Source organism: Anser cygnoides, chromosome Z (assembly GCF_040182565.1).
Source record: "Anser cygnoides isolate HZ-2024a breed goose chromosome Z, Taihu_goose_T2T_genome, whole genome shotgun sequence".
NCBI classification, from domain to species: Eukaryota; Metazoa; Chordata; class Aves; order Anseriformes; family Anatidae; genus Anser; species Anser cygnoides.
In genome coordinates this window covers 29,726,729-29,749,478 of record NC_089912.1, presented here as the reverse complement: position 1 = coordinate 29,749,478, position 22,750 = coordinate 29,726,729, and the positions used below count along the sequence as shown (strand labels likewise).

Genomic DNA, 22,750 nt, shown 5'->3' with positions numbered 1-22,750 from the left:
GTTAAATGAATTAAATTTATTGGTAACTGCACAGGCAAATTCAAAACCTGAGTGACTGCCAGATCTGTACAGCACTTATTTATTTCTTTTCTTTCTGGACAAGATCTATACGAGATCTTGGAGTGAAAGGAAAAATAACAATTGCTTGGTTCAAAGAATGTGTATTATATTGTTTGATGATCCTCGTACAGGTTCAAAAGAAATTTTATAGGGTACTACAAGCTATCAGTTTGTATTTTCTTGTGATTTTTAATTAAATCAAATATCTGTAACACGAGGGCAGAATTCAAATTTAAATTTCATGTCATTGCAAAAAATAGTTTAAGGAACAAAGGAAAAATTTTAAAGAGGGATCCTCTGCACAGTAGAAGATTCTTAATCTATACAAAAACAGTAAAATTGACTTAAGATACTGTTGGAAATACTGTATTTATATGATCTTACCTAGTGCTACTAATTTATTTTAAATTACAGTCAATAATTTTTAACTAGAAACACAAAACAAAATCATGCAAACAAAATCGGGGGAACCACAGTGATGTTTATTAATTTCCAGAAATACATTGTGTTGTAAAGAACTTTTCCTCCACTGTATAAAAGGATTGTTGGTTATTAAGTAACTGTTTCAGCTGTATGTACTGTGAGTTTTCTCATGTTCTGTGGCAGCTATGATAAATTATCCCCAGAAACTAGCTGCATCCAAGCTTGACTTAATGTTGTGCATATTTTCTCGACGTTGTTTGGTATAAACGTTTGCCTCTCCTTTCTGTAGTCGTCGCCTCAGAGCAGACTTTTGCTGTTTCGTCAGCTGGCGTTTTATCTTCCTTTTCACCAGTTCCTACAAATAAACAAACAATTCAGTATCAGAACTTTTTGAAGATCATTTAGTACTAAGACATATCATAATGACACTGTATCATCAGTACTAACATGAACATGTGGTAGTAGTGAACCTGTCGAGAAGGCCACCATGCACTGAGCAGCTGGTGATCCACACCAGGGTTAACTCAAGTTTGCCCAGGCTTGCCCTGTGCTGTGCTGCTCAGACTGTGTGGCCAGCAGGCCTGTGCTGGGCTGCACAAATCCCTTGGCCTGAAGCAAACTCAGTCAACTCCTTCCAGCTCCTTGTGACAGAGGAGCCTGCAGGCAGCTTCCGCTTGGTACCAGTGATTACCACTGCTCTGTGGTCTTGCCTTTAACAGAGCAGCAAGAAGTTCTCATAAGAACATCACCTCTGCTTGACAGTAGAAGTAGAGTTGTTTCCTTGTAAGAAAATCATATAATTATCTCAACTGAGAGAAAGGGGAGAACCTCTGCTACAGACAAGGTCTGCACTGTTGGTATGCGGTTTGGAGTCATGTTCAGGGCTCCAGCATTTGAAGGGGTTTACGATCATCTGTGCTATTTTCTTTCTTTTAGTGTTAGCTCTAATAAAAAGCATCTTAGGTGATATCTTGCAGGGTTTAAGTGCCTTTCTTACAGGAATCATAATGAACTAGTACTTTTCAGTGCAAAATACATGCCTTCAACAAAAATGATAATGTCCTGTGCTTGAAGATTTGACAAACATCTTGTACGTAGAAAAAGGACCAAGAGAGTATTTTATGCCCTACAATAATTACCAGGTTTGTGGCTACATTTTTTTAGCACCTTGATTTTACAATACTTGGATTACAAATGGTCTGAGTACAATTCTAACCGAAAACAACTCTATCACAAGTGCGGCTAAGAGAGCAGCAGTCAGTGATGTGGAATCCCTCCTCTGCTTTTCACCTGCTGTGAGGCACTCTCCCATTAAGGTCAGGACTGCCCCTGAGCTCAGTGCAGCAGGAGGGCAGGAGGTGCTCCAGACAGGCAGCAGCAGTTCCCCCGCGGCCTGTGCAAGGAGAGGCCCCTGGTGGAGCAGGCTGTCCCCCTGCAGCCCATGGGTCCCACACGGAGCAGATCTCCACGCTGCAGCCCCCCGTGGAGGAGCCCCCGGTGGAGCAGGTGGATGTGGCCTGGAGGAGGCGCCTGCAGCCCATGGAGAGCCCCCGCAGGAGCAGGCCCCGGGCCGGAGCTGCAGCCCGTGGACAGGAGCCCATGCAGGAGCAGGGGGTCTGTGGGGAGCTACCGCCCACCCGTGGGGGACCCGTGCTGGAGCAGTTTGCTCCAGCACAAGGAGTGATCTCCTTGTCCTTATCACAACCCATGAATATTTTTTATGTCGTCATGTTTTCTCCCCCTTTTTCCACCTGAGGATGGGGCTAAGAGAAGCATGGAGGACCTAAGTTACCTACCGGTGCGAAATCACCACACAATCTAGTAACATTTCTTTTGCATTTACCCCGATTTCTGTTGCCTTGTTTTTAGTTTATCATAGTGTCAGCTCAACTTCAGTGCAGCACATGAAGTAGTAGTTTGGTAGTTAAGTCAGGAACCAGAAAGAATTATTTTGGCAAGTTACACTGTTTAAAAATTGCTGTGACTAATACAACTAAATTAAGAAAATGCAAGGTAGTCAATAAATCCAGGTACCCAATCCTGATTTCAGTAGGAATGCTGTAGTAATTACATAGTATTCACCTGAACAGTAGTTTCCTAAGCTTTACCACATGCAGGTTGACTATCAAAAATGTGAATAAAAAGAGTAGTATATGATCTGTCCTTCTTTCCTTGGAAATTTAGCAGAACTCAGTATTTAACCAACAGCATTTTGGAAATTAAATCTGTGAATGCTCTTTAAAAATATTCCTGAAGAAATTCCTGTAGAAAGCTGATAAGAACTGGTTTAAACTGGTCCACTGATGTTTTTCTTCTGTTAGTAAAACAACTGTCATCCTCTGCTTTTTACAGGCAGAGCTCTGAAAGAAGGCTTCTCTACTTCTCCCACTTTGGTGGACAGATGACTTCCTTCACAGTTCATACAAGGCTTGCTAGAAGAAATTTTGCAATACAAATACCAGATATTTTCACTATGTAAAAATGTAAATTCACAAAATGCTACTGCTCAATCACAGCATGCAAGTCTCACTAGTTTCTCCATCATCCTAAGCCTGACTGTAAGCAAAATGAATATACAATTTTTTTTTATTATTTAAATTTTTGCATAATTCGCATTATTTCCTATAATTAAATTACAGCAGTCCCTACAAAGATTTGTACAAGCACAACAAGACATTTCATTTTGTCTGGAATAGCTTATTGTCTGTAACTCGTAAGGCTTTCTTTCTGGCACAGTCACCCAGCTATGACTGCACCTACTGCTATTACTACTATTGTTTATACATGCCCATATGAATTCCTTCTGTGTGTTTAATCTGGAAACCTCCTTATGTTTTAATATGTTTCTCCATTGAGAAAGCTGTATAAACAACAGAGAAGTGCTAGAAGCAATAAGAGGCATTGGCTCTAAGCAGCTCAGTGGGACTTACTGCAGTGCCTTTTGTATTTTTAGTTTTGCAATCACGTTCTTATGTTACAAATAGCTCATCATGCATATCCTTCCTTTAGTTCTAGTATTGAAAACTTCAAATAAGATTTAACAATGGGCAGAAACGTTTTACTTAGCGTAAGAACGTGTAAATGGAAAGATTACACAAAGTAAATTGACACAGGATGTTTATGTGGCTGAATCTCTCAAAAGCCGCTTCTGCTTTTATCTTTCTTTTAGAACAGAATATTAGGTACTTAAATGCCATTTGAATATTTTAACACGTTTGATGTGTCTGCCTACAGAAAAAACACGCATTTGCTAAACAATCAGGAAGGTTTCTACAGTGAGTGACCACTGCTACCACCTCCTGGTGTACAGAAATATAATTTCAAATAGAGATCTATAGGAGATTCCAAAAGAAATCCTACACATTTAGGTTAGCAAACTGAAAGGGAAAAAATATATATTGTGTGGATCAGAAGCCAGGCAATTCCTAGCTGTCATCCTAGCTCTTCTTTACTTCAGTTCATAATTCAAGGCTAATTCTTTTTCTCCTTAAGAAGATACAAGGCCATGTCCTACAGTGAGAACAGGGATGACTAACAAAGTCTCTCTCTTTCCTTCACATGAAGTCCTGTAAAAATGTCTTTCACAACTTGCAAACATGCTGTTCCCTAACACATTTATTTATACATAAAACTGGCCTTTCTTCCATTTAAAATTTAGATACACTTGTTAAAATGTGATAGAGGTAGCCATACTGGATAGTATGCTGAGTAGGGATGAAGAAAGATGTAAAATTCTGCCACAAAGTATTGGTTTATATAATGCTGAAAGTCAAATTCATATTGCCAAAGACACTAGGACTACAATGAATTCATATATATGTTTCAGAAACATGTTAAGAGATGCGTTAAAAAGACAGACGAAAAAAGGCCAAGGTAAATCTTTACTCAAGCATGCACATTTAAAATACAAAAACATTAATTATGGGGAACAGAACTCATTTCTAGCAACAAAAACGAAATTAAAGTTGCTAATGCTGGAGTAGAGCTTTTGTGAAAGAGCAAAGAGCAACACATGAAGTACAGCACTGGATATAATTCACTTGTAAACACTTAGAAAGTATCAGACCTATTTTTCTGTGAGCAAGGAACTACAAACCAAAGAGGTACGCAGTACACAGTTACTGCTAGAAGATATTTTTACAAATACCTACTAACAGCTACACGGCAGGACGGTATCAGAGTAAACTAGGTAATAATTACCGGTGGAATGGTTGAACAGCTCCCAACACTGCTGGCTGACGTACTTTTAGTTCTTGTTCTGTGCTCCGCAATATGAACCATACTGTCTTCATTTCTAAAATACGTAAATTAATGTTTTATTCCATTTAGTGAGATAAACATCATTTCCCTTTATGACCATCATGTTTTAGTCAATTTTTTGAGATATACTCAAAACTGCTAGCAGAACATTTGAGTACTACACAACATTTACATTTGAAATATTAACACTAGTTCAAAAAACACTTATTATGACAGGAAGGATTATAGTGCAATAGCCACATATATAGTACACAAAGTAGTGTAAGAAAAAGAAGCTTCAGAACACTAAAAAGATTAATTCAGATTCTGTACACTGCCTAGGCATAGAATTTCATGAAAAAGGAAAAATGCAAAAAGAAAAGAGGGTGTATGAACTTTGTATATGCATTCAGGTACATGGGGGAGCTTGCTAACTAATAGTTTGAATTTCATATAAAAAGGAGTTAGCCTAAAGGTAAGCAAGAATTTCCAAGTGTGTCAGTAAAGGCATTAAAAGCCAAATGGTATGACATTCAGGAAAATATATTTGAATAATATATTGCAAAGAGTTTGTTCTTGCTATTTTCAGATGAGTGAGGAGCAGAGGCTGAGAAAGAGCATTCTAATTATAAACTTATTCATAGAAGTCACTTAGCAGCAGCAGCATTTTAATATCAACGAATCTTTTACTCACATTATTACCAGAAATAAAGGAAGAAAAATTCACCACACTCCTAGACAGTAAATATAAGTATTTACCTGTAAGGCATCAATTCCTTATTTAAAGTTGACAAGTCAACCAGATCAGGGCATTCATCTTCGTTGTCCTTACCACTGCAGCCCTCTCCTGGACCCATCTGATTTTCAGCAGCATTTTCAGGTATTCTTTTGTGCTCAGAAAATCCAATTGCACAACTCTCTGCATCTTCACTGGACTTCCAAAGCACAGGCTGCCCTTCAACCTTTTCTAAGGCTGAACTCAACTCTGACATACTCAGTCTTCGTGAATTTTCACTACTTTCAGTGGCTTCAGCATCTTTACTGTGATACAAGTCTTCAGAGGTTCTGCTTTCAGAAACCACTTCATATATGAAGTCTGCATTGTTTTCTTTATCTTGGCTGAGGATGCTGGCGTTACTTTCAGCATCTTCTACAAATTCCCTCTCCTCTGTTGTATGATCATCCTCATCAGAACCCACTGGGTAAAGCAGTTCATCATCTTCCTGCATTTCTTTTGTATAACCACTAGCAGCAATCTCTATGTCAAGAGAACTCTCTCTCCTGAGAGAAATAGAAGTGAACTTTCTTTTAACATATCAAATCATTATGCTAGATTTTGGATTAAAAATACTATCAAGTTAGACTATAATTACCATGCTATTAACAAAGACAGTATACTCCACTGGAACATAGGCAACACATTACAGTGCAGGGCTTTGGGTAGTTAGCAGAATGTGGCTTGACAGAACCAAACTTTCATACAAGATGATTCCATCTCCATAATCAGCACTTACTGAAAGTAAACAATTTGATTTTAACAAATATAATACTTAAATTATGCTTGTGCATACAGAACAATGAAGGATACGTTGACACACACACAGACAATTCCCCTTTGAGAAAGGGCTCAGAGTGGTATAAAACCCTTTTAACTGAAGCAGCTTTGCTCTTAAAATACATGAGAATAGTTTGCTTTTCAAAAGGGACAAATGTCATTAGGAAGAGAACTTTGAGGATGATAATATTTGAAGAGGCAGCCACCACATGTACTAGCATTTTGAAAATTAAATTTAAAATTGAAAACTAAATTAATACTTGATACACCAGGACTGTTACATATGGTTTTAAGAGTGAGAGAAACTAATTCTGTGTCACCGTAACATTTACGGCTTTTGGATGGATCTCCTTCACTTAGCTCTAAGAGGTAAGACAAAGGAGACAGCAGAAGATTTTAAGACATGCTTCAGGCTTTGGAAACCACTTTTAGTAACTGCCAATGAAGACATGAAGACAATATGGATCCTTTTAACTGTAAGAATGACAAAAATATTTCAAATTGCATAGTTAGGCTCTTTTTCCCCCTCTTCACTTCTCTTAAAACCATCTCTCAGAGGCATCCATTTGTCTCATAAAACCAACATAACTACCATAACATGGGAGAACTAAGAGTCAGCTGGCATTTTTTACCTGATATCTTGGAATGATGGAAAGAGCTCACTCTCGTAGTTGAAGCGTTTCTTAAAGAACTCCTTAATGCAGTTAACATCTCTGTCAAAATACCTGTTTAAAATATACAGGATTGTACAAATGCAATAATCAAGGTAATTAAGTCTACTGGTATGACAAACTTTTACTCTGCATTTCTTGTCTTTTATTTGAAAATTAACAACCATCAGTGATCCCAAGTGAAAAAGCATACGTATAGGTATACATACATAAATATAGATTATTTCTATTAATTTCTTAACTGAAAGAAATAATTTTATCTGAGAAGCAATTAATTACAAATTTATCCTAAGGAGTTTTCCACTCATTCATAAAAACAAATAGCATTTGTAATGTATGGTGAAAACATTACAATTTGAAGCAGGCGTATGAAATCACATCATGGTTGACTATTTGTTGGTATCAGCACTTAACTGATTTATTTTGCATTTTGCATACATCCTTAACTTTGTACGTACCATTCAGCATTTGGATGCGATGTTGATACCATCTGAGGGAAATCAATCATAGTGACATGATCATCATTATCCAGTATGAGATTAAATTCATTGAAATCCCCATGAATCAAACCATGATTGCCAAGTTTTACAATTAGATCCATTAATTCACTGTAGACAGCAGCAGGGTCTTCTATTTGGTGTACTTGGCATCTGGAAAGTTAAATAAAGAAGAAAATGTCCTGAACCCTGAAGGAATTAATTTAAAAATATAGACAAGGCATATGAGTTACATCTGACAGAATGACAGGGTAATTTGAGTCATAAGGGATCTCCAGAAGTTACTAGTCCAATGCTCTGCTCACAGCTGGGTCAATTCTGAGATTAGACGAGACTAATCAGAGCATTCCCAATGAGGGCTCAAAAGTTTCCAGGGATGGAGACATACTGTGCAACCTCCGCCACACTGCCTCACTGTCCTCATGGGGAGAAACCTTCTCCTATCTCCAGGCTAAATCTCTCATTTTAACTAAAGCCCTTTGTCTCTTGTCCTCCTACCACGCATGATGGTTATGCTGCCTAATTTAAATAATAGATCCACAAATTTTTATGTCTGGATTGTTCTAGGTAACTTAGGTCTTCCTGTATTCAAATACCTCACAAAAAACATATTTTCAAGACTAAGTTGGTGGTGAGGAAAAGCCAAAAAAAAAAAAAAGCTTAAAGCACTCCAGAATATACACCAGTAAAAGCAAAGTATATATTTTGCCCCAGAAGTGGGCAAAATACACATCACCTTATCACACCTACACATCACAAGCAGAGTAAATAGGCAGCTGTCTCATTATACTAGGAACTGTCAAGAAGAAGCCATCATTTATAGCTATTCTGTGGTATGTTTTGGCCTGAATGCAACACTGTAGTGTTATGAGAATATATCAGTTGCACATACTAACAGAAAGTACAAGGGAATTCTAGCAGCTCTGTAATAGGCTGCTGTTGATATTTTCATATTGATAGCAAAATTAATTGGTGACATTTCTTATAGCCAGAGGTCTGTATCATAAACTATATCACTTCTTCTTTGAATTTGGAAGTGATCTAAACTGGTATCTTCTGAGATGTTGATCATCTGAGATAATTCTCATCTAGTACAGCATCTCCTTCAGGTTAAAACTGCAGAACAGGGAGAGCATGGCAAACCTCCCCTGCAGATGCCCACATGTAACTTTAAAGCTTTCTGTCTACAGGACAGATGTGGAACTACTTAACAAACAAAGGTGGGGAAACAGGATAAAGTCTTAAAAGGCACTTCTCCAATGTAACTCTTCAACTGTATACTTTGGGATTAATTACACTGAACCTTTGTTATTGTACATGATATAGAGTATCAAATAGGTATTTTGCATTCTGCTATGGAAACAAAACAAGCCATTCATTCACATATAAAATTCAATGTTTTTTCATGTTTCTGGGTGTTGAACAACTGAAGAAAAGTAATCTTCCTTGAACAAAACACAGAGTGTACATGGTGTTCAATGCACACAAATAAATTAAAAAAAAAAACAACACAGAAGTTCTAGAATTGCAAGTTCTAATCTTTCCTGAATCTTTACCACATCATGGATCATGAACTGGGGTCAGAACATGAAGGATATACAAGTCAATACTGAATATCACCACTAACATATAGAACATACAATGTCTGTGTAGAAAATGGTTGTAGCACTAACCTCTATATCCCATTGCTCTTCTCTACGTATTCGTACTTAAAAAAATTAAGTCTATCTCACCAGTCTCTTTGGACAAAGAAAATATCATTTTAGTTTTCCTTCTCTCACCAGTTTCTCCAAATATAATGAGGCAGAACCCTAGCCATTGTGGGCCTGACAGCTTTACTCAGCATGGTCACAATTGACTCATACGGTAAGGAAAAATGCCATCCCTGCTGCCTTACTGAACCTATCATTGCTAGGGTTTCTGTAAAACAGAGACTTCAAGCTTCTAAACTTACAAAGGGTAGCCATCAAGGAGTTCCATAATAACTGCATGCCTGTTGTAGTCTACAGGTTTTGGAACAGGAAATTCTCTGTCATACAAAGCCTGGAAAAAGACAACATATTGAAAAAATAAAAGATAACCCTTAAGAAAACATTACATACGTGACAAACTACAAATCTAAGATAAGCAGTATCATTGTGGAAGCAGCATCCTACGGATCATTCAAGTGCTAACTGTAAAAATCAAATCATGTGCTTAAGAAGGAAGAGCAATCTGAACTTTCACTACTAAATATGCTTCTGTATTTTCCAGAGTTTAGTTATCCTGCATGTGGCAGGAAAACACAATGGAATAGAAAAACAGCAGAGTCATATCTGGTCTGTTAGCTTAAGAAACCACCAGCAGATAACTGGGAATAGGGTGTTAGAAAAAGGTTCCACAGTTCTTGTAAATACAGTTTGGCCTGGTCAGGTAATCCACACTCAGCTTCAGTAAGGCGGAAGTTTCTTCTTAAATATTAATATCCAGTATTACACTACATTAAAGATTAACTAAAGGTAGGCCATAGTATTTTGTAGCTCTGTTAGCTTGCTCTAACCATATTTACCAAATCATTCACTTGATTCATAGAATGGCTCAGGTTGGAAGTAACCTTGAAGACCACCTCGTTCCACCCCTTCTACCATGGGCAGGGACACCTCCCCTAGACCAGGCTGCTTAAAGCCCCATCCAACCTGGCCGTGAACACCTCCAAGGCTGGGGCATCCACAGCTTCTCTGGGCAGCCTGTGCCAGTGCCTCACCACCCTGAGCAAATAATTTCCTCCTAATATCTAATCTAAATCTACCATTATTTTAGTTTAAAACTGTTACTCCTTGTCCTATCACAACACTCCCTGAAAAAGAGTCCCTTCCCCAGCTTTCCAGAAGGCCCCCTTTAAGTACTGCAGGCCGCTATTAGCATTCCCTTAAGCCTTCTCTTCTCCAAGCTAAATAACCCCAACTCTCAGCCTTTTTTCACAGGTGAGGTGCTCCACCTCTCTGATCATCCTTGTAGCCCTCCTCTGGACCTGCTCCAACAGCCCCACGTGCTTCTTGTGCTGGGGGCCCCAGACCTGGATGCAGCACTCCAAGTGGGGCCTCACAAGGGCAGAGCAGAGGGAGACAATCCCCTCCCTCCAACTGCTGGCCACACCTCTGCTGACGCAGCTCAGGATGCAGTTGGCCTTCTGGGCTGCAAGCACACACTGCTGGCTCACGTCGAGCTTCTCATCCACCAGAACTCCCAAGTCCTTCTCTGCAGGGCTGCTCTCAGTGAGCTCTCCTCCCAGTTTGAAACTCACTGCTTACAGCCCTAACAAATACTCTGTAATTATGTTTGTGGAAGTAATCTAAATTGACAAGACTAAAATACCGCTAGATATTTCACGAATTTTCCCTAACATATAGGAATGTTCTTCACTGCTTTTCTAAGACAAGGTTAAGTGAAATGACGCCAGTTTATTCACTGCCTTTATTAAGACTCAGATGACTGGACAGCTTCACCTGAAATTTCATGGAAATTGCTTCAGTTCCCTATGACTTCCATGGCAAAGTTTGATTTTATCACTTGAAAGTATACAAGATACATTAGCACTGTCATTCTCTGAAATGCATAATTTAAGTCCACTAGAAAAAAAAAAAGCATAAATCCTACTAGTGCAAATACGAAGTGATGAGAAGATAATCTGAGAACTACGTTCCAGTCTATCACATCCTTGTTAATATGGTGCAAACAACTACCTACCTTCATGTAGGCAAACTCCTTCATGGCTGCTAGCCGGGATAAATACAGCCATGACATTTTGTGTCTGTGCTTATGGTAGTCACGCTTATTTTTCAGGCTGCGAAAGGAAGTTCTTCCAAGCCTGTGCAGTTTCATTGCAAACTGCTGCTCGTCTTCATTTGCAACAATATAAATATCTACGAGAGAAAACAGCAGCATAGATCTGATAAATAAATGGTATCTGACAGGTATATAATGAAACAGTGCAGTGAGAAATCTTACTTGACTTCTCATAACTGCTATTTCTGGAATGGCAACTACACTTCTTCTAACAGAAAAGACAACTAAACTTGTATATTATACATTAAAGATCCAAACAAGAAGAAATTATTGTTGAAGATATGCTGCTCCATTAGTAGAAATATCAATCCGATCTGAAACGTCTTTCAGACTACGAGATAAGAACTAACTGAAATGAAGAACTGAGATGATTCAAATTCTCCGACTTACCATTCCTATACTCAGGATAGACCGGTATTTCTCCAGACTACCTGTAAAGCCCAGACCAAATAAAAGCTCCCCCAGAAGTGAAACACAGGGCAAATGCTGAACTCCAGTGGTTTTAATAACACACTGGAAAAGACTTCTTTCTTTTGACTGGACAGAAAACTCAAAGGACCTCTTACTTCAAGCAGTGTTAGCAATTAGCTAATGTTTCATTCCTACTATTTGTCCTCAGTAATCCTCTGCTCATTCTTTAATGAGAAAAGACATGCTGTGCCAAATCACAATCAACATATGAGCACGAGAAAACAAGATAGCACTCCAATAGTTTGTACTGCATATTACTTTTTTTTTTTTTGGTGGGATGAAAAATCTGATGTTAATCTTTTTGACGGAAGGCTTCACAATTCTTCGCAAGGCATGAGACAACTGTCACCTGTCTGCAAAATACCTTTTAAGGAATCATCCAACAATTGTACGAAATAGTCAGAGTAGAACAACACTTGTGGAAAAATTCAAATGCAGTCAAAAGACTCGCACAGAACTCCAAGCGACCCATAAATTTTGGTGTTTGACAGATTAACTGATATGATTATCCAAAGGGAAATTCACCAAGTTTCCAACAAAACATTAGCAAAAATACAGACATGTTTCCTCTAAAAAAATTAAATACTGAAAACATTTTTTTAATTACCTGATTCTTTGCCAACACCCATCTGGTTTCCAACAGAACTGATGACTTGCCGGGAAGACAGAGTTCTCAAGGCAAGGTAATCGTATCCTGCATTAGTTAACCGATAGCCCTGGACTGCTAGATAAAAATAAATGACAACATTTAATTCCATATTATGGATACATTTCTTTTAAAAGAACTTCTCATCTTGGTCTCTCTTCTTTTTTCTGCTTCTGCTACACAACACCCAAATAGTATTTTTACTGTCGGCTAGTATCAACACAACTTGACAGTAAGTTTAAATTCCTGCATGCCTTACGAAAATTAACTGGATAAAAGGTAGACATTTTGTTAACTCCTTGCTAACGCAAGCAATGACAGTACTTCAAATAGCATGGGATTACTCTGAAGGATGATTACTTCAGAGACACTGCAAGGATTCAGAATTGTTTTAAAGACCTACACCAAGCCTTAATGCTCTGAAAAATGGGGACTAAAAGGAGATGAATCTCATGAACACTCCCACATTATGCTTGCAAAGCCAGATGGAAGTGCAAGACTGAAGGAAACCCAACGCTACTAACACAATGGGACAGAATAAGTACTAATTTAGTGATTGTTTCTGACTGGGTGAAGGTATAAAGCTTTTGCAGTCTGTTCCAGTTTGTCTGCTAGAAGACACATTTGGGTTGATTCCTACATGAACTTGAATATTATATTAGCTAACAATTATTTATTTTTTTCTATTAATTTGTTGACTGAGCAAAAAATCCTTAACTGTTCATTTCTTTTTGGCTTGGCATCTTTATTGGCACCAGCAGTTCAGAAATCAGCAACGCCATTTGTTGCTGAAAGAATTCACATTCCCAAGCTAGGCCCAAGACAAGATGAGGCTAGCAAATGCTCTGGATACTTGAACGTACCAAGATAAGATATAATACCTCCGCCAAGCAACGGTGCTGAAAAACTGGGAGGAACAAGAGAAGGATCCCAACGCAAAAAAACAAACTCACTTTTAGTCCGTTCGTAAGCCAGGAACTTGTGCTTCACTAGCTCTCTCAGAATCTTGTTACAGCCGCCGTGCTTCAGGCTGGCGATGGGCGCAACCAAGCTGGCAGGAACTATCTCGTGGTTCTTCATGCCCATTTCCACCTAGCAGGGCAAGCGAACAACGGATCCGTTACCTCAGGACGGGAGCTCGCGGGTGGCACAGCGCCAGATCACCCCAGAGACTGAGCTTATCACCTCCCCCCGGGGCCTTCCCTTCCCTTCCCTTCCCTTCCCGTCCCGTCCCGTCCCGTCCCGTCCCGTCCCGTCCTCACCGCGGTGAGCACCCTGAAGTGCTGCCCGCTCAGGTACCGCAGCACGGCCACGTTCAGCTTCCCCATGGCGGCCGCACCCGCACCCTCAGCGCAAGCCTGACGGGCCTCACGCGGACACACCGCGCATGCGCATCCCCCTTCCCATTCGCCCTCTGCTCCGCCCGGACGGGCGGAGCCCGTTTTGGGTCCTGGCAGCTGCATATAGACACGTGTCCTCGGATGGATCTTCGCACACGGAGCTGGTAACGAGGTCACTAGCTGCTCAAAATCGAGAGAGAATAAGCCTCTACCCCTTGGTGATGGCTTAACCCCTCGCTCTATTCTAAAGGAGTTAATTGCGTTGCGTGTGCATCTGCCCAGACCGACTCCAGTGGGCACACCACCCACGGCACGAACCATCGAGAGAACTGCCCCCGGCTGCAACTGCGCCTGCGCGGCGCCCGGCCACAGCCGTGGGGCTGTGTGGGGGGAGGCTTCCAGTGCGCCTGCGCCTGGCAACCCCGCTCAGTGCGCAGGCAGAGGGGAGTGGGTGCGGGCCGTTTCGAGTCCCGGGAGCGGCGTGCTCGAGCTCCAGGAGCCGCCGGTTCGAATCCCGGCGGCGGACACAGGCCGTGAAGTGCGGCCTTTGCTGAGGAATCCTGTTATTGTCATAAGTAATACTGGGACCTAATGAGGTGGAAATACAGCTGCAGCTATTCCATCTGTGTGTTGTTAGGTGGCAATACTTGGAACCAAATCATGTCTAACTTGCAGTGTGACGTTGCTCACAGAGGCTGTTTTTTTGATATATGTTATCAAGGTTAAGTCTGTCTACACCAGTTAATGTGAAAATGCCCAGCAATGTTTCTGAGGGCTCTCAAAATTTGCTTCTTACATTACAGTTCAAATATACCACCTACTGAGGAATCTTTATGTGCTTTCATAAATACGATAACTATGTTTGTATTTCAGAAAGAATCCCATTTACCCCGGATGGTTTAGGGCAGCACCCCAGGCTGTGCAATTTATGGCCCTGAGGCTGGTGACATCTGTCTCTCTCTCTCCACAGACAGCCTCTGGTGTCTTGCCCATCAGTAGTCCCTTCAGATAGGGCACTACGGCTGCCTGGTACTGAGCCACCTTGCTTTCCCCAAGCCTGCCTAGGGAAAGGCAGAGGACCACCTTCTGTCATTTTCAAAGAAGTATATGTGGTTAGCATGCTTAGCAGTGGGCAGTTTGACCTCTGATGGGTCCTCACAACTTCCAGTTCGAAATGTTATGTGTGGTTTTAAATAATACTAAGGAGCCACGGAGGAAGATCACGAAGAATGCTAAATGCACCACCACTTAAGAGTGTCCAAAACCAGCCTAGATGTTATTGTAAATCCTATGTAGCATGATCCCCTAAAAACTGTCATAGTATCAGCAGATGAAGTCTTTGCACATGCGTAAGTGACCTGTACATAAATGAGTCTTCAGACAATAACTACATTAGTTTACTTTATCAAGCTTTTTTTTTTTAAAAAAAAAAAAAAAAAAGACCCGAAAGCTGTTTGCTGGGGGTGATTCTCCCCCTCTGCTCTGCTCTCATGAGACCCCACCTGGAGCACTGTGTTTGTTAGCGTAGCAACCACATAACCACCAAGTGATTATATGAAGGTGCTTTATTCAGCGCTGGAAGCCGGGGCAGGTGCCCAAATCTGGCTTCAAGTCCCGTTACTTCCCAGCCATTATTTATACATTCAACATTACGTAAGGCATACATATTCATTACAGGTTGCAACATCAGCCTCGCATTCCATTCTAATTAGCTCTCCTCCCATTTGCACATGCGTGGTGCTCTCTGGTGGTCGTCCAGGTGGTCGTCCAGATGAAGTAAGGAGTCTTCCTCTCTGCTAAACTTTTCACCTTTCTCACTCGACACATGCTCCCTCCGCTCCTTGGTTCTGCTTCAACTCATTTCAGCACTTCCAGGCCCTTATCCAAGGTCAGGTTGTACCTGTTCCCTCCCAAGGCTCCCCTTCAAAGATTCATTTGACTGTTCAGTATACTCCCTAAGTTTCCCAGTATACATAGATTATTTGATAATATACTCCCTAAACTTCCCAGTATACATAAATTAATTGATAATGTAAGTACATTTGGCAATGCTTAATTATACTGTATGACCCATCACATAAGAGACATTAATAAAACATCCATTCGATTCTCCCCAACACTAACATTTCCCCCCTTTGAAAATACTTCACTCATACCAAGAGCAAGTATTTTCATTACTATTAGGTTGAATCAGGTTAGTAGAGGTTAGTGAGTATAACTTGATATAGAGATTAGTAAGTATAATCTTAACGCATCTTCGTTAGTCTACTATCTTATTGATTCCTCTATGCCTGCTTGTTAACGCTAGTACTATAGGATGGGGGTGGAGTAAGTGGGATAGGGTGTTCTGGGTGATTCCCAGTAAGGACTCTCATTATTCGGCGATTCCATGCACTACTCCTAACTATTTCTCCTTTCACACACGAGAACATTACTCCCATTGCAGCGAATACAATTAGCAGCAGCACAATGCTTTGTAGGAGGGACTTGAGCCATCCTTCCAGATGAAGGCCTAGTCCCTCAAAAGTTGCTCCCAACCAATTTTGCTCAGCTTCTTGCTTTTCTTCCTCTAGCTCACGTTCCACATGAGCTAGTTGGGATATGTCATTTTCCACATCTGTAGTTACATTTGGAATATGTACACAGCAATGATCAAGTCTGCCTTTCAAATATCCACACACCCCATGCTCTTTTAACAAAAGCATGTCCAGAGCCATTCTGTTTTGCAGGGTCATTTTGGTTGTGGCCTGTAATTGTAAGTTTAAATCTTTGAACCCCTTCTTGGTTACCTTTGCCAACCTGTTTACTTGGCCCATTAAGCTATATATTATTTCCCTATTCTGGTATGTTGCTATTGGGGCAAATAGTGATTCTATCACCCATCCTATCCTGATTGCAGTTGAGGGGTCTTGCCAGTCATCATCTTGGTCTACCTCCCTTCTTATTCTAGTTCGCAAGTTTGTCGAACTCCCTTTAAAAGGAGATTTCTTCCAGAGCGGACACAAGGTGGGCAAGCCTAGTGTTATTTCTTTCGCTGGACCATCTAGTTCCAGGTGTGTTGTCCAAGTTCCATCATTAGCAGCCCATACGAAGTGTCCCATACTCCGTATTGTTGAATATTTGCAATTTACCTTGATTCTCTTGTTGCTCTTCTGACTGGTTATATTTCCGTTGACTCGCAGTCCCCTACATGCACATCCGGTCGCTAAAGCTATTTTTACTGGGAGTAAAGGTATGGTTTTCAGGTCCGTATCGCAATTCAGGATCTGGGTGCAGTTCCACCATGGGACTGCCTTCACTCGTTCTCGACTACTAGTTTCCCTCTGATCTGCCATATATTCTTGGTCCCTTTGGCTATCATTTGTCTTACCAGTCCACTGTATGCACCAGGGAGTATTTCCTCCATATTGATATCTCTGCAGTATGCTCATGGTCCATGCGCTATCCCAGCCTTCTAATTCTCCTGATTCACTTACTTCCTCGCATTCCCATTTAACTTTCTCCCGTGATTTTGTACGTTGCTCATCATACTCACACCATCCTAGTCGTCTGCTCATGGTGTTTAAATTCGTGAATTGATAGTTTCTTTTCTTTTCGCATTGTGAGTAGTAGGCAATTATCTTTTCCCTATAATATCCCTCGATCTTTTCCGTTTCCACAGTCTTTTCTGCTTTACATTGAATTGTTTTATTCCGCTCAATTTGGGGCAATGAAGATGTTATTATGCCCCGTGGTATAGGGTCCCCTGCTGACTTGGGTATAGGTAAACAAGCAGTTACTTGATTCACATTCTGCATTTTTGCAAAATCCCTAATCAAACCTATCATCAGATTTTCTTCTCGATTCTTTACTACCCATTGCATTCCTGGTGTTGTAGGCTGAATTGATCTTTTCCTTCTGGTTTTGGAGACTGTAATCTTACTAAATCCTCCAGCAGTTCCGTTATTATACGAACATTGATATTCTTCTAAGTTCTCCCTGGTAACTCCTCTAATTGTTAGGGTCATCTGGCCTCCCAATCCTGTATCTGTCTTGTGTTTCTCATCCTCCTCAACTGGATCGTTGTTCCTTGTCCAGCTGGTATTGGCTCTACTGTTACCCTGTAACCTACAACAATGACCAGGCCTAATTCCATAGCCCTCTTTTCCTCTCAAATTCTCGCCAGTTCTTACCAAGCACCTATACTTTCCTTGGTCTTCGAGAGTCAGGTTCCGGGGGTGCAGCTCTACACTTCCTTCTTTCCCTTGACATTTTTCATTTACCCACCTTTTCTTTTTCCAGCGTTCCCATAATCCCTCATGCCCGCCCTTGTTGTTGTAAATTGTATTGGGGTCTTGCGGGGGGTCTCGAATCTTTTCCTGTACAATCCGGGCTTTCGACAGATCTATCGGGGAATCACTTTTGACCCTGCAGATCAGAGTGGCATTATTTCCGACATATACGGTCTTATTCTCTTTCTTCTGAGGTATTTTCAGAGAAGCAGCATTTGTCTCACTATAATACTATAGTACCCACCAACCCCAAAACACTCCCAAAATTTGATAAACAATCATATCAAATACTCTGGATCTTTAATTTCGTAGGGCCCAGTGGCTGTGCCTCCCAAAGTCTCGGTACTCGTTTCACCCGAGTATAATGTATCCAAGCATCTACCCCTTCTACCTTAACAGCGGTGAAGGTTACCAGTAGAACTTGGTAAGGTCCATCCCACCATTCCTTCAAGGGTTCCTCATTCCAATTTTTGATGTAGACTCTGTCTCCTGGCTGTATATCATGCACTGGATTCTCCAAGGCCAGGGGTCGGTTCCACACCAGAACGCCGCGTAGTTGAGCTAAAGTCTTACCAAGGGATAAAACATAATTATATACATCCTGTTTACCGATAACATGCATATTCGGGTTCGGTTCAGGAGACTCATAAGGTTTTCCATACATGATTTCATAGGGACTTACTGACATCCCACTTCTTGGCTTTATTCTAATTCTTAGCAAGGCTACTGGTAAGGCCTGTGGCCACTGTATCTTAGCTTCCTGACAGATTTTGCTTAATTGTCCTTTTAAAGTTTGGTTCATCCTCTCTACCTGACCACTAGATTGAGGCCTCCATGGGGTATGTAAGTTCCAGGTAATTCCCAGTAACCTACTAACCTCCTTAACCACATTGGCAATGAAATGTGGTCCCCTGTCTGAAGAAATACCCAATGGTACACCAAATCTAGGGATTATTTCCCGTAGTAACCATTTTACCGTTTCCTTTGCTTGGTTGGTGCGACAGTGAAGGGCCTCCGGCCATCCTGAAAAAGTATCAACCCCTACCAATAGGTATTTATAACCTCTTGCTTTAGGCAGTTCCACGAAGTCTGTTTGCCAGTAATCTCCAGGCTCTATACCAGCCCTAGTTCTTCCCATCTCAGCATGTTTTCTCGCTACTGGATTATTCTTTAAGCAAAGCTCACATTTTGACATTACTGACTTTGCCATTGTTAACATGTGTACCGAGATGACACCTCGTTTCAAATAGGTCACCGTTGCTCCTGCACCCCAGTGACATTCATTATGTTTTATTTGTAAGATTTCTCGCATTACTATAGGAGGCACTATGAGTTGTCCTGTCGTAGTCACATACCATCTGTCAGGATTCTTCTGGGCCTTCATCAAATTTGCAAGTCTCTCATCTTCTGCCGAATACTTTGGGTCTTTAGGTAATTTAAAACAAGAGAGGCCTACCTTTGATGGAATTAGAGCCATTACTTTCCATACTTCACGCGCAACCTTCCGGGCCGTCAAATCTGCCAGTCTGTTACCTTCTGCAATCTCTGACACCCCTCCTTGATGGGCTTTACAATGCATTATGGTCACCTGTTGGGGTTTCTGTACAGCTGTTATTAATTTCAATATTTCTTCCTGGTATTTTATATTAGTCCCTTGTGAGGATAGCATTCCCCTTTCTTTCCATAATGCCCCATGTACATGAACTACCCCGAATGCATATTTTGAATCTGTCCAAATATTCACGTTCTTACCCTCGCTTAGTTCCAGGGCTCGTGTCAGGGCAATTATTTCTGCTCGTTGGGCTGAAGTTCCCGGAGGTAGGGAATTTGCCTCAATCACTACCTTTGATTTAGTTACCGCGTATCCTGCATAACGAGTCCCATTTTCCACAAAGCTGCTTCCATCCGTGAAAAGTTCCCAATCCGGTCTCTCCAGAGGCTGATCCTTTAAGTCTGTTCTGCTGGCATAGGTATGTTCGATGATCTCCACGCAATCATGACTGAGGTCTCCTTCCTCCGTAGTTGTTCCTAGAAACACTGCTGGGTTCAATAAGTTAGTAGTTCTTAAGATTACATCATCTTGCTCAGTTAGTATAGCTTGATATTTCATCATTCGGCTGGGCGATAGCCAATGGCCCCCCTTTTGCTCCAATACCGTAGTCACCATATGTGGCACGAACACCTCAATTCGTTTCCCTAATGTGAGCTTCCTGGCTTCCTGTATTAAAAGGACTGTGGCTGCCACGGCCCTTAAACACGAGGGCCATCCAGCGCTTACCGCATCCAATTGTTTAGAAAAATACCCCACAGGTCTTTTCCAGCTCCCAAGTCGCTGGGTCAGTACTCCTAATGCCAATTGTTGTCTCTCATGCACAAACAGCTGGAAGTCCTTTGATAAGTCCGGCAAGCCCAAGGCAGGCGCCTTTATCAGGGCTTCCTTTAATTTCTTAAAGGCCTCTTGTTGTGGCTTTCCCCAGGTAAATGTACAGGCCTTTTGGGTTTCATAGAGGGGCTTTGCTATGAGTCCATAGTCCATTACCCACAGTCTGCACCACCCGGCCATACCTAGGAAAGCCCGTAGTTCATGCAAATTTCGCGGCTCGGGGATTTCACAAATAGCTTGTATTCGGTTAACTCCCAATTTTCTTTGTCCTTGAGAAATTTCACATCCCAAATAAATTACTGTTGTGCACGCGATTTGTGCCTTTTGTTTAGAAACCTTGTACCCATTTAGTCCTAATTGATTCAAAATATCAATAGTTACCTGAATACATTCTGACTCTCCTTCGGTAGCTATTAATATATCGTCCACATATTGTAACAGCAGATATCGATCCTTTGGTACCTGAATCTGTCCTTGGTTAATCCAATCTTCTATTTCTTTAGCTAGTTGACCGCCGAAGAGGGTCGGGCTATTCTTGAATCCTTGAGGCAATCTTGTCCAGGTCAGTTGCATCTTTCGTCCGTTCCGTGGATTTTCCATTCAAAAGCAAAGAGTTTTCTACTATCCTTGTCAATGGGTATGCAGAAGAAGGCATCTTTTAAATCAATTACCGTAAACCACTTATATTTCTCTTTTACAGATGTTAACAATGTATAAGGATTAGCCACCACTGGGTGAATATCTTTTGTTATTTCGTTTATTGCCCTAAGGTCCTGCACTAGCCTGTATTCCCCATTAGGTTTCTTTACTGGGAAAATTGGGGTATTATATTCGGATTTGCATTCCTCCAGAATGTGGTAGCTAAGAAATTTATCTATAATCTTTACTATTCCTAGCCTAGCTTCTAGCTTCAATGGGTACTGTTTAATCCGTACCGGTCGGGCCCCTTCCTTAAGTTCAATTTTTACTGGCTGGGCAACTTTTGATTTTCCGGGCACGTCCGTTTCCCAAATCGTAGGCATTACTGCATTTTCTACCTCTTTTGGTATATGAGGAACAGCCTTCTCTTTAATCATTAATATTTGTCCCACTTTTGATTCCGGGACTCTCATGATCAATTCTCCATCTTCAAACGTTATGGTAGCGTTTAGTTTAGTTAACAAATCCCGTCCCAAAAGAGGAATAGGGCATTCTGGTACATATAAAAATTCATGCGTAATTTCTTTACCTCCAAACCGTAAATCAAGGGGTTGTAAGAACGGCCGTATTTCCTCCTTCCCGGTGGCACCTACAATAGTAGTTTTCCTTTCCCCTATCTTACCACTTAATCTATTGAGTACTGAATATGTGGCCCCTGTATCAATTAAAAATTTTACTTCCTTATTTCCTATTTGAATTTTTACTAAGGGCTCTTTAGTTTCTGCTACCGGATCTCCTAGTCAGCTACTATATTCCCCCAGAACCATCGCCTTAGCTGCTTCTTGGTTTCGGAACGAATTTCCCCCACCAACGATCATCTGTCCACGGAGAGGGCACTCGTTTTGCCAATGACCCTCCCCCTTACAATGGGCACATTGGTTAAGACCCAGCCGGTTTCCCCCTGAGCTCGGGTAGCCTCTCCCTGTTCCTCTACCTCGACCATTAATATTTCCTCTTCCCCTGCCCCTTAATCCTGCATGTTCTCTCCCTTGAATTACTGCTAATAAGTTCTGTTGTTGCCTTTTTGTCGTTTCCTTTTCTCTGTTATTATACACTTTCCAGGCTATTTCCAACAGCCTATCCAAATTTCTCAAATCTGCACCTTCCAACTTTTGCAATTTCTTCCTAATATCCTCTTGGGCTTGTCCCAGGAAAATGAGTGCTAATTGAGCTTTAGCTTGCTCAGTCTCTACGTCTAAATCTGTATATTTCTTAGCAGTTTCTTTCAATCTCTCTAAAAAGGCGGAAGGTGATTCCGCTTTTTCTTGCCTGACATTATACAATTTTGACCAATTTATGGTCCGGGGCATGGCATTCTGTACCCCGACTTGTACCCAATCTTGATATCTCTTCAGCCTCCTTATTCCATCCCCTGTGTTATAATCCCATTGGGGATCCTCAGTGGGGAAGTTTTGATCTAGATTTCCAAGCACTAATCCATTTCATATATCTTCTCGGGCTCTCTCTCTGGCTGCCCGCAATACCATGTCTTTTTCTGTTGAGTCCATCAAAGTATCCAGGATCACCTGGAGATCATCCCAATCGGGATTTTGGGTTTTAATTATCATTTTCATTACCCTGGCTACTTTATCTGGGTTTTCCCTGTAGGTGCCGGCTGCTTGTTTCCATATCATTAAGTCCCCAGCTGAAAAAGGCACCATAACATATAC

General features: G+C 41.1%; 1 protein-coding gene across 2 annotated transcripts; it reads right to left on the bottom strand.

Annotated features, from left to right (window-relative positions):
* Positions 1-521: 521 nt before the first annotated feature.
* LOC136788949 (serine/threonine-protein kinase RIO2-like) lies at positions 522-13,805 on the bottom strand. 2 transcript variants are annotated; one of them, XM_066988097.1, is made up of 10 exons: positions 13,650-13,805; positions 13,341-13,479; positions 12,349-12,465; positions 11,172-11,347; positions 9,400-9,488; positions 7,407-7,598; positions 6,910-7,002; positions 5,482-6,003; positions 4,684-4,777; positions 522-838 (listed from the first exon to the last, which is right to left on the bottom strand). In XM_066988097.1, exons 1-10 carry the CDS (start codon positions 13,713-13,715, stop codon positions 677-679), a joined length of 1,650 nt encoding a protein of 549 aa, XP_066844198.1. In that variant the 5' UTR covers positions 13,716-13,805; the 3' UTR covers positions 522-676. The 2 variants fall into 2 exon arrangements, with proteins under 2 accessions (XP_066844198.1, XP_066844199.1); XM_066988098.1 differs by having other exon boundaries at positions 12,349-12,462.
* Between the last annotated feature and the right edge of the window lie 8,945 nt (positions 13,806-22,750).